At 43.0% G+C, this 11425-nt stretch overlaps 1 protein-coding gene across 1 annotated transcript; it reads left to right on the top strand.

Moving 5' to 3' along the window:
- The first annotated feature begins 9851 nt into the window (after positions 1-9851).
- On the top strand, positions 9852-11010 carry LOC143976035 (acetylgalactosaminyl-O-glycosyl-glycoprotein beta-1,3-N-acetylglucosaminyltransferase-like). Its single transcript, XM_077478536.1, has one exon. It carries the CDS (start codon positions 9869-9871, stop codon positions 11006-11008), a length of 1140 nt encoding a protein of 379 aa, XP_077334662.1. The 5' UTR covers positions 9852-9868; the 3' UTR covers positions 11009-11010.
- Positions 11011-11425: the final 415 nt, after the last annotated feature.

The following is an 11425-nucleotide window of genomic DNA, read 5'->3' as shown; positions in this document are numbered from 1 at the left end:
CCAACTCTCCAATACGATCAAAGCCAGAATCTTTTTTTATTTTTTTATTATTTCAGGCTTCCCAGCCTAGAGGTGAGATGTGGGGTCATATTGACCCCCAGATTTCACTGTAAAGAGGACCTGTCATCCCATATTCCTATTACAAGGGATGTTTACATTCCTTGTAATAGGAATAAAAGTGATCAAATTTTTTTTTGGGGGGAAAAAAATGTCAAACTAAAATAAATAAAGTAAAATGAATAATAAAATTTTTTTTTTTTTTTTAAAGCGCCCCTGTCCCCATGTGCTCGCATGCAGGAGCGAACGCATACGTAAGCCCCGCCCACATATGAAAACGGTGTTCAAACCACACATGTGAGGTATCGCCGTGAACGTTAGAGCGAGAGCAATAATTCTAGCCCTAGACCTCCTCTGTAACTCAAAACATGTAACCAGTAAAAAAAATTTAAAGCGTCGCCTATGGGGATTTTTAAGTAGCGACGTTTGGCACCATTCCACGGGCATGTGCAATTTTGAAGAGTGACATGTTCAATATCTATTTACTCAGCATAACTTCATCTTTCACATTATGCAAAAATTGGGCTAACTTTCCTTTTTTGTTTTTTTTTAAGCACAAAACTGTTTTTTCCCCCAAAAAAACGCGTTCGAAAAATTACTGCGCAAATACCGTGTGAGATAACCAACGACCAACATTGTATTCTCCAGGGTCCTTGCTAAAAAAAAATATATAATGTTTTGGGGTTCTGTGTAATTTTCTAGCAAATAAATGATGATTTTTACATGTAGGAGAGAAATGTCAGAATTGTCCTGGGTGCTCCAGAACGCCTGATGGCGCTCCCTGCATTTTGGGCCTCGGTATGTGGCCATGCTGTGTAAAAGTCTCACACATGTGGTATCGCCGTACTCGGGAGTAATAGCAGAATGTGTTTTGGGGTGTAATTTGTGGTATGCATATGCTGTGTGTGAGAAATAACCTGATAACATGACAATTTTGTGGAAAAAAAAAAAAGGAAAAAAAATCTAGATTTTGCAAAGAATTGTGGGAAAAAATGAAAACTTCAAAAAACTCATCATGCCTCTTACTAAATACCTTGGAATGTTTTCTTTCCAAAAAGGGGTCATTTGGGGGGTATTTGTACTTTTCTGGCATGTTAGGGTCTCAAGAATTGAAATAGGCCATCAGTACTTCAGGTGTGATCAATTTTCAGATATTGGCGCCATAGCTTGCGGACTCTATAACTTTCACAAAGACCAAATAATATCCACCAATTTGTACTTATTTTTACCAAAGATATGTAGTAATATAAATTTTGGCCAAAATTTATGAAGAAAAAATTACTAATCTGCTAAATTTTATAACAGAAACGAAGAAAAATTCATTTTTTTCACAGAATTTTCGTTTTTTTTTTCTTTTATAGCACAAAAAATAAAAAACTGAGAGGTGATTAAATACCACCAAAAGAAAGCTCTATTTGTGTGAAAAAAAGGACAAAAATTTCATATGGGTAAAGTGTTGCATGACTGAGTAATTGTCAAAATGTGAGAGCACCAAAAGCTGAAAATTGGTCTGGTTATTAAGGGTGTTTAAGTGCCCAGTGGTCAAGTGGTTAAAAAAGAAACCTAATGTCTCCCCTGCCCTCCAGTGCAGCTTCGGGCACATATTGTGCTGGAACAGTTGCATCTTCAGCTGTAGGGGGTGGGCACCCCTTTGAGAGCCTCCCTAAAGTGATTGGGTGACCCTAGAGCCACCCTGATCACTTTTATTAGAGGAGCCCCCTGCTAGCTTTTAACCACCTCAGCGCCAGAAAGTTTTACCTCCTTTGTGACCATGCCATTTTTTGCTACTAGCACTGCACTACTTTAACTGGTAATTCAACAGTCATGCAACGCTGTAGCCAGACAAAATGTATATAATTTTATTTCACGCAAAATAGATCTTGGTTTTTTTTATTATTATATATACACAAAAAAAAAAAAAAAACAACATAAAATTGGCCAAAATGTAATTGCTACATGTCTTTGGTAAAAAAAAAAAAAAAAATCCCAATAAGTGTATTGACTAGTTTTCGTGAAAGCTATAGTGTCTACAAACTTTTAGATCAAAGGTTGTATGGCTCAGAACAGTGGGAAACAAAGGGGGTTATTTACTAAAGGAAAAAACACTTTGCACTACAAGTGCGCTTGGAAGTGCAATCGCTGTAGATCTGAGGGGGACATGCAAGGAAAATATTAGTTGTAAGGTTAGCTGGTGTTGTGGAAATTTCATGAAGATGCACTTTAACCATTTGTCCACCGGGCCATAGCTGAAAAACGGCTACAGCGAGGTCTGGTTCTTCTGGGTGGACATCCGTGGATGTCCAGAATCTTGCTCTCGTGCGCAAAGACCCGGTGCAAAGACCCAGCGCATGACGGAAAGAGGAAGAGATTGCAGCAGCGCTGTGGGCTGGATGTGTAGTGCTCACAGCGCTGCTCAGTGACAATGCTCTGCAATACACTGCCCATACTATGCAATACTTTGCCAATACTCTGCAACACTGTGCAATACTTTGCCAATACTCTGCAACACTGTGTAATACTCTGCCAATAATCTGCAACACTGTGCAATACTCTGCCAATACTCTGCAACACTGTGCAATACCCTGCCAATACTCTGCCAGTACTCGCCAGTACTTGCCAATACTCTGCCAATACTCTGCAATAAATTTTAACAGAAACAAAGAATTTTTATTTTTTTACCGAATTGTCAGTCTTTTTTGATTTATAGCGCAAAAAATAACAAACTCAGTGGTGATTAAATACCACCAAAAGAAAGCTCTATTTGTGTGAAAAAAAGGACACACATTTCATGTGGGTACAGTTTTGCATGACTGAGTAATTGTCATTAAAAGTGTGAGAGCACCGAAAGCTGAAAATTGGTCTGGTTAGGAAGAGGGCTTAAGTGCCCAGTGGTCAAGTTGTTAATATGTATTGTCATAAGTGTCTCCCAGTGTTAGTACTCCCACAGCCCACTCTAAATAGCTGACTGGGGCAGACTAACGCTGACTGAGATCCGTATGGTAGTGGAAAGCTTCTTGGGGATGTAGTGAAGTGTTTGCGGAGTGGGGACATGTCCGCCAGCAAAGGGCCACTGTGCGATGCACAGAATGATCGTCTGGGGGGGTGTGTTCGCTCTGCTCAGTTCAGTCACAAAAAATAACACTCAAAAAGAAAAAACGTAAATAAGTTGTGAAAAAGACACAGTCCTTTATAAAAGTGAAGAAGGGAGGACTCCACTACTGCCTATTTTTTGTTGATAAGCGCTTCAGTAACTGCATACATGTAAGTTTGTTACTTTTTTAAATAGATATTATTTTAAACGGTATTACGCTATATGGCCCTGTCCTTCTGCCCTATATGTATTTCGGCTGGTGTCGGAGATCTTTGTTAAGTGGAGAAAATCGGTTCATGTGTCACGTACCTAGTGGTGAGCCCGGAATGCAGAAGGAGACCTCTCTTGCGTCCCCGACTCACGGCCCCTGATGATGGTGACAGGAGGCACGGGAGTCAGAGGTAGCACGAGTGCCTGGCAGGATCAACAGCCGGTGGATGGATCAGGCTGACTTCAGGAACTGTAGCTGGACAAGCAGGCCCCAGTGACAGCAGACAGGAACCAGTAGACAGCAGGAGACCAACAGGAACAGGTGGATCACTCAGGGGCAGGCACACAGAAGAATCAGGCAAGCCGGGTCAAACCAGACAGTCAGTACAGGAACAGATGCAGCAGGCAGAGGCAGGAACGTGGAACAGGCCGGGTCGGTAACGGATGAGCACGGATGGACCAGAGGATAAAACAGGTGCAGAGTCGTAGACAAGCCGGAGGTCAGAGGCAGGCAGAAGGCAGGGAAGGTCGCAGGTCAGGCCGGGTCAATACACAAACAGATCAGATTCAGGTAATAGTCTCAGGAACGCTGTAGATCAAGCAGCAAGATCAGAAGGGAGAACTGGGTTTAAATAGCCCGCCTGGCGCCGGTAACCGTGCGCACGCGAACGCGCGCACACTTTTTCACAACTTATTAAAAAAAAAAATTTTGAGTGTTATTTTTTGTTATATACATAGTTTATTCACTCATTGATGCATATATATCAATAAGCATAAGTATGTATTGATTGTTGAAGATGTAATACTTTCAGTGTGTAGACCAACAAAAATATGTGAGTTTTCACGTACAAGTTTAATTATTGCACTGATTCACGCACTACTATTTCTTTTTTAGCACTACACTTTATATATTGTTTACATGTTTTGAGCTAGAATATCCATTTTTAGCGTGTTAGCGGCTTTATTTGGATAGTGCAGTGTCACTTTTGGGTTATAGTCTTTTGTAGATTTTCAAGCCGCCATGCCAAAACAATAGGAGGCCTTTTGTCCCCAAGTTTGAGTCACAGCAATACAAAAAAAACTTGGTTGAACACTGTGGGCTCTTACATTTGTGGGAATAACACATGCCGTTTCTGTAGTAGACACTCTAGACAACACAAGACAGTAGTTTTATGTGCCACGGGACAATAATTCACGATTCGTGAATATATCAACTGTGGCACTAGCAATGTTGTATATGTTGTGGAATGCGATAAATGTAACAAAAAATATGTGGGTTGCACCACGAGACCAATGAGAACTCGAATCAGCGAACATTTTCATGGTGCATCTTATGCCGCGTACACACGATCGGACTATCTGGCAGACAATCCGCCCGTGTGTGGGATTTCGACTGAATTTTTTCCCCCAAAAGTCTGGCGGACTTAGAAAGAAGTTTTGACTCAAAATTGTCCGCCGGACTCGGCAGTCGGTGAACAATCCAGCCGTCTGTGCGCTAGTCCGCCAGACTTTTGAAATGAACGGACTTGCCTGCACTCCGAGGAAAGTCCGTTCATTTTGAACGCGGCTCCAGGTAGACGGGACTAGTGAAGGAAGTCAATGTCGCAGCCTTTGGCGGCGAGATTGACACCTCGCTGGCCCCGTCACCTGGTATGGACTTAAAGCAAATAAAAACGGCATGGGGTCCCCCCCAAGGTCCATATCAGACCCTTATCCGAGCACGCAGCCCGGGCCGGTCAGGAAAGGGGGTGGGGACGAGCGAGCGCCCCCCCCTCCTTAGCCATACCAGGCCGCGTGCCCTCAACGTGGGGGGTGCTTTGGGGAAGGGGGGAGCCCTGCGGCCCCCCACCCCAAAGCACCTTGTCCTCATGTTGATGATGGCAGAGACATCGGCGACAGAAGACCGGCCACCGCTAGTAAAAGAGCTGGAAGAAGAAAGCAGAGGCCCGGCAAGAAGAACCGAAGAGGGGGACAAGACCCCCGAAGTGGGAAGAAGACCCCTGGGTGGCGGCGATGAAGAAGAAGAAAGCCGGGCTCCTCCGCTAGTAAAATAGCTAGCAGAAGATAGTGGAGGAGTCCGGCAGGAGAGCCCCCAAGACGGAAGAAGACCCCCGGAGCTGTGCAATAAATTATTTTAAAACCTTGTGTTTTATTTACACTTTTTTTCACCAGGTGAATGAGTAGGGGTACATTGTACCCCATACTCATTCACATAGGGTGGGGGGCTGGAATCTGGGGGCCCCTTATTAAAGGGGGCTCCCGGATTCCGACAACCGACGGCCAGAGTTGTCGGGATGAGGCCCTTGTCCTCATCAACATGGGGACAAGGTGCTTTGGGGTGGGGGGCTGCAGGGCTCCCCCCTTCCCCAAAGCACCTCCCCATGTTGAGGGCATGCGGCCTGGTATGGCTCAGGAGGGGGGCACTCGCTTGTCCCCACCCCCTTTCCTGGCCGGCCGGGTAGCGGCTGCTTGCTCGGATAAGGGTCTGATATGGACCTTGGGTGGGACCCTCACACGTATTTTTCAGCGTAGGGCTTCCCCTTTAAGTCCATACCAGGTGACGGGGTCGGCGAGGTGTCAATCTTGACGCCGAAGGTGGCGACATTGACTTCCTTCGCTAGTCCCGCCTACCTGGAGCCACGTTCAAAATTAACGGACTTTCCTCCGTGTGTGGGCAAGTCCGTTCATTTCAAAAGTCCGGCCATAGTCCAGTGGTTTGTCCGCCACACCTAGTCCGCGGGAAAAGTCCGGTCATGTGTGGACAGGACCGCTCGTTTTGAAGTCCGGCGGACCTCTGCTTCAAAGTCCAGAGGTTTGCCCGCTGGACTAAGTCCACCAGATAGTCCGATCGTGTGTACGCGGCATTACAGTACTGACAAAGGCTTATGCAATGTATCTAAGCGCTTTAAGTATGAACATAACGGCAATATGACATCCTTTTTGTACTCAGGCTTGGAAAGCATTAAATTATCCTCACATGTGGTGGTGGGGGGGGGGGGGGGGGTCCACCATGCACTTCTTTCACGTGAAGTCTGGTGGATTTTCCACCTACAGACAAGGGTACCTGCAGGAATGAACCACTGCTATTATGTGGACCTTTTCATGAATGTGTACTATCTTTTATGCATAGTCTTTATATTTCACAGCTTATGCATTTTTTAATTTATATTTTTTCATTAAAGATTCTCTCATAGAGCTTTTAATATATGTATTTTCTCACATGTCAAGATAGTCTTTGTATGTTTTGTATCTCATGTGTTGTACTATAGTGAGACTCGTCACTTCTCACTTGTCATCTTCACATCTGCTGACAATTATATATTATATATTATTATTATAATAACCAATCACTTGATTTCAACTGAACACATTGCTGATAGGAGAGGAGCAGTAGTCATGTGATAGTTTTTTTATGTATAAATGTTCATGCTTTTCAACATGTATGTGTGCTATGAACAAGGCTTATCGCCAAAACTAGTCTGCTGCTGACTGCATTCACTGTGAAGGCTTTACAAAACATTTGCTTGAGGTTATGGAGTTGCCAGCTGCTTCTTTTTCCTGATGACCGTATATATATATATATATATATATATATATATAATATATATATATATATATATATATAGATAGATAGATAGATAGATAGATAGATAGATAGAGAGAGAGAGAGATACTACTAATGGCGGCGATCAGCGACTTATAATGGTTGCTGATGCCAGTCTGACACTAACTTACATGGTGGGGGGGCCTGACTAGCACAGACACAAATACAGTGATAATATTATACACGGTCACTGTACTAATGACACTAGCTGGGAAGGGGTTATCTAGGGCGATCAAGGAGTTGAATGTAGACATGTGCATGATGATAACATTTGTTTTGTTTTGATTCCTTAATCAAATTTAATCAAAACTAAATTAGCAATTTAGTTAAATTTGGTTGATTCGTTCCAAATCGTATTTGGGATTTGTATTCATAATTCTTCAAACTTACCATTTTGTTTTTGTTTTTTGATTCGAAACGTTCAAAAATCGATAAATCTTGAATCGGCCAAATCGAAAACTTTAGATTTATTTTTTCTCGGTTTGTATGTGGCAAAGTGAAGGCTGTTTGAAGAGGGATATTGTTGTTGGCTGCGATAACCCCAGTATCCTCTTCAGCAGGTGGTCCACTTTCAGATAAAACTGGTCTCTGCAGCGGATCACCGCAAGATAACTTTTATCGAGTGGGGCCCCTCTCCCGCCGCTTACCGGAGCTGATGGCAGGAGGTGATCGCGTCCTTCTCCCTGATAGGGATGGAAATGAGTGAGGGGAAGATGGTCCACACCCATTTCCATAAGATTGTAGGGTGGAAGCGAAGTCAAAACGTCACGTCCGCCCATAGCTCTTAAAGCAACTTTTTTTTTTTTAATTGCAATTTAGTGTAAATATGAGATCTGAGGTCTTTTTGACCACAGATCTCATATTTAAGAGGTCCTGTCTTGCTTTGTTTTCTATTACAAGGGACTGATCTCCTTTGAGCAGGCGGATGACAGGTCCGTGTCCACTCCGCTCCACAGAGACACAGTCCTGCTCCCCTCTATGCGGCAATCAGATGGAAACTAACCACCTGTCAGTTTCCACCTGGTCCGGTCCACTGAACAGATGGGGGAGTAGGACCACCATCCGTCTGCTTTTGGATGAAAAACTGACAGGCAGACCTGATCAAACAGCCTATGTGAAAATAATCAAAAGATTTTTGTTTTTAAGTGAGTAACCACTTGCCAAGCAGCCGCCACACTTTCACTGCGTCAGAATGGCACGGCTGGGCGACGTTACGTTTCATCACTTCGCCCTGTGGCCACTAGAGGCGCGCTCACCTTCAGAGCCGATTAGGGTGCCCAGTGGTCACGATCACCGCCGGGCTCCCGCAATCATTGGTGACACACAGAGAACCGGGATCTGTGAGTGTAAACACACAGTTTCCGGTTCTCTGAGGAGAGATGTGACTGATTGTCTGTTCTTACAGAGTATGAACAGCAATCTGTCATCTCCCCTACACATTTCCCTCCCTCCTTCAGTTAGAACACACACTAGGGAACACAATTAACCCCTTGATCTCCTAGTGTTAACCCCTTCCCTGCCAGTGACATTTTTACAGTAATCAGTGCATTTTTTAGCACTGATCGCTGTATAAATGCCAATGGTCCCAAAAATGTGTCAAAAGTGTCCCATGTGTCGCCACCATTACTAGTAAAAAAAAATGTAATAATAAAAATGCAATAAAACTATCCCTTATTTTGTAGACGCTATAACTTTTGCGCAAACCAATATATATGCTTATTACGATTTTTTTTTTAAACAAAAATATGTAGAAGAATACATATCGGCCTAAACTGGTATGAGGCTCACAACTGCAGCAGTTTCAGCTATGCAGAGGTCTTTTTGTTTGCTGCATCTTTACGTGCTGGTGTACTGTCCTGACGCTAGCCAGTTTCTACCACACACATAATGTCTATCTTTTGAATATTTTAGGAATAATTGGGAATACAGGGATGGAAAATGTGGGAATTATGGTTAAAGTGGTTCTGAAGTCAGAAGGTTTTTTATCTTTATGCAAGATAAAATCCCTTCTGTGTGCAGCCGCCCCCCTATCGTCTATCTGAGCCACATCTTGATCCAGCGATGTTGCATGAGAGTCTCAGCTGGCCAGGACTCTCTCCACATTGGCTGCTACAGCAGTGACGTGTCATTGGTCAAAAGTCAGTGAGCCAATGAGGAGAGAGAGGGGCAGGGTTGAGTGTGGATCTGTGTCTGAATGGCTCAGGTGCCCCCATAGTAAGCTGCTTGCTGTGGGGACACTCAGTCAGCAGGAGAGAGGTGCCCGGAGTGCCGAAGAGGGACATGAGAAGAGGAGGATCTGGTCTGCTTTGTGCAAATCCAAAACAAGACTTTAATATCACTTTAAGTGTTTTTGTGCACTGGTTTGACCTTTTTTTTACATTAAAAGACAATTCAGTGTGGTACTGCTCAAAAAAAGAAGCTCACGATCTATCTTCCCCACTGGCCTATGTCAGTCCGGTGTCGGGAGTGCATCATGTATTTAAAGAAACCAGCAATGAGAAACTGTATTAGGCTGTCCTTGCAGAACTTTGCTTTTGAACAATGCTAGCTTACTGGCAGTTTTGTTGCCCCAAATTGACCCTTTGACTTCATTAGCTTTATGCTTATTCAAGGTTAGTAATTAAGAAAGGACAGTAGCTAGGAGGTAGTCAGGCAACTATTTTCAGAAAGGTTAGCAGTGGCAGCCTCCATTGTTCCATAGTACAGGTTTCCTTAACGTGTGTGTAAATAAAAACAGTATATCTCAATAGCGGAAATAATCATTTTAAAAAGATATGTAAAATAAAATATAGTCTCCAACCATTATATTTCCCTTTTAAAAGAAGTAAATCTAACTCCACCAGCCACCATTTCTAATGCATTTTTTCTTGCACCTTTCTTAGTATCAACTTTCACCCAGAATCATCATGAAAAAGAATTTTCTCCATTTCCTGGTTACATTAGTGGTGACTGTGATTGTTTTTCGAACGCTCTTCTTTTCAGAAACTAAACAAGCTCAGACTGAAACCGTGCCAGCAGAAAAGGTGGTTGTTCATCATGTCCTTCCAGTCTCGTATTATCCAGTTGTAAAGTGTGTAGAAAATAACAGTGCTCAAAATTTCCCAGACTTTAACGGGCAGCCACAGAACATGAAAGATTTTTTGACATACCGCCACTGTAAAAGTTTTCCATTGATACTCGACTCCCCCATGAAGTGTGGTGGTGGAAATGGCTCCAAAGATGTATTCCTGGTTTTAGCCATCAAAACAGCCCCAGAAAATTATGACCGTCGGGAAGCCATAAGAAAAACATGGGGAGAAGAAAAAAGCTACTTAGGTGCCAACGTGAAAAGAATTTTTCTTAGTGGAGTTTCAAGGGACAAGAAAGAATCAAAAAGGATGTTGCAGCTGCTAGAAGCAGAGAGTCACACATATGGAGACATCCTGCAGTGGGACTTTGAAGACACTTTCCACAACTTAACATTGAAGCAGGTCCTTTTCCATAAGTGGCTGGATCTCAGGTGCCCAGGGGCACAGTTCATTTTTAATGGTGACGATGACGTTTTTGTTAACTCTTTAAATGTTATTACATATTTGAGAGGCTTAGAATTCGATGGATTGAAAAAGCATCTTTTTGTTGGAGCACTAAATATAGGGATGCCACCTGTTCGTGACAAAAATAGCAAGTATTATGTCCCAGAAGAACTTTTTCCAGAGAATTCTTTTGCACCCTACTGTGGAGGAGGAGGTATCCTCATGTCTGGTTTTACAGCTAATGCTATCTCCAGGAAATCCATTCACATTCCCCTTTTTCCTATTGATGATGTTTATCTGGGAATGTGCCTTAAGAAGGCTGGTCTGAGGCCACATAACCATCAAGGAATAAGAACATTAGGTATTGCAATGCCAAATGGAGTAGACTCATTTGATCCTTGTTATTACCGTGACATGCTTATGGTCCATCGCTTTATACCCTATGAAATGTTAATTATGTGGAAAAGCTTAAAGTTTACCAAGCCAAAGTGCAAAACACAGATAGTAAATATTTCTAAACCAGATCAACCTTAATACCAAAATATATATTTTCTTATTCATGTATAGCTTATACAGAATATATGTATTAGCCCTTGTACACACGGTCGGAGAATCCGTCGGAATGTGTCCTATCGGACCGTGTCGTCGGATAATCCGACTGTGTGTGGTATGCATCGGACTGATTCCGTCGGAATATCCGTCGGACCCAATTTTCCAACATGTTGGAAATATTTCCCGACCAACTGGGCCGGTCGGACATACTCCGATCATGTGTAGAGAATTTTGATCGGACCAAGTGCCACGCATGCTCAGATCAAATTCCTACATCAAAGCTATTGGCTACTAGCCTGAACGTAGTCCCATCGTAACGAAATTATGTCATCACGTTCTGAATGATCGGATTTTTCGACAACTTAGTCCGACCGTGTGTATGCAACAGTTTCAGACAAG

Source organism: Lithobates pipiens, unplaced genomic scaffold, assembly GCF_037356315.1.
Source record: "Lithobates pipiens isolate NorthernLeopardFrog02 unplaced genomic scaffold, aLitPip1_a1.2 Scaffold_13, whole genome shotgun sequence".
Classification (NCBI taxonomy): Eukaryota; Metazoa; Chordata; class Amphibia; order Anura; family Ranidae; genus Lithobates; species Lithobates pipiens.
Note: the sequence above shows the minus strand (reverse complement) of the source record. Positions and strands in the feature narration are given on the sequence as shown.

Excerpts from the sequence above, each read along its gene's own strand:
- LOC143976035 (XM_077478536.1), top strand. The coding sequence starts at position 9,869 with ATGAAAAAGAATTTTCTCCATTTCCTGGTTACATTAGTGGTGACTGTG.